The 909-nt window shown below is 42.5% G+C and overlaps 1 protein-coding gene across 1 annotated transcript in view; it reads right to left on the bottom strand.

The window, feature by feature from the left end:
* Positions 1-6: 6 nt before the first annotated feature.
* The window catches only part of LOC119591268 (protein abrupt-like), a gene marked incomplete in the record, with an annotated part of 18,155 nt that continues 17,252 nt past the window's right edge, over positions 7-909 (bottom strand). The window contains 1 exon segment of the mRNA XM_037939985.1: positions 7-381. Within this exon segment, the coding sequence (XP_037795913.1) occupies positions 96-381 (286 nt within the window).

Raw genomic sequence — 909 nt, 5'->3', positions numbered from 1 at the left:
AGCTCTTTCCCCTCCACGTGCTATAATAGCTGCAAAAACCCTGACCTGCCCTAGTGGTATCCTAGTTCTTGTTTGGTTCTTTGGCTACCGGGCAGTTAAGAGGCCTTCTCCACCTGAAGGTGTGAGTCGTCGTCTTCCTCTTCCTCCTCCTCTGTGTCCTCTGCAATCACCAAGCTCTCATGGTGGTCTGACGAGTCCTCCCGGTCCACATCCTCCTTGTCGCCATCTTCAGGTGCCGTGCCATCTCCCCCTTCGCTCTCTAGACCATTCAGACCTGTAAGGACTGTGCCATCCTCTCCGCCTTCCCCGCTGTCTGTTCTAGCACTCTCTGCTCGTAACACACCTGCCTCCTGGGCCTCAACCTCAGCTGGATGGTGCTTCCTATAGACACAAAACAATTATGACAATTACTATCATCATGACATTTGCTGCCTGAATGATACTGAAAAAGGACAGAAACCACTTCGGAGAAAGATGAGAAAAAAAAAATTGATTCTGCTTATCTAGCCTCTTTCACCACATCCAGAATCTGATTAGAATTCTTGGATCACTCCAAGTCTTTATCCAATGGTATCTCCAAACTACATCAGTTTCTGGGTTCACTAATTATAAATTACATGCCATAGAAAGAAGTTTCCCTGCTAATGTCTGAGTCACCAATAGCAGAATATCTCAACTTTATTTGTGAAAATTGCATTCTTTTATTTTTGTTTTACTTTTTAGGAATCATACAATCATGAACTTTAATTACTGGTTAATGGAGTAAGTCAAGTCCAGTCATCTTTCCATTCAAACCCTGAAATAAGTAGGGGAGTTGATTTCAGTTACTTCAAATAGCTGCCATTCCATAATGTTTCCTATGGTTAATCAACTAGTAATTTTCTATTACAATTTACTGGGAAACTAACT

Source organism: Penaeus monodon, chromosome 28 (genome assembly GCF_015228065.2).
Source record: "Penaeus monodon isolate SGIC_2016 chromosome 28, NSTDA_Pmon_1, whole genome shotgun sequence".
NCBI lineage: Eukaryota > Metazoa > Arthropoda > Malacostraca > Decapoda > Penaeidae > Penaeus > Penaeus monodon.
The sequence above is the reverse complement of the archived record's forward strand: the minus strand, read 5'-3'. Positions and strand labels throughout refer to the sequence as shown.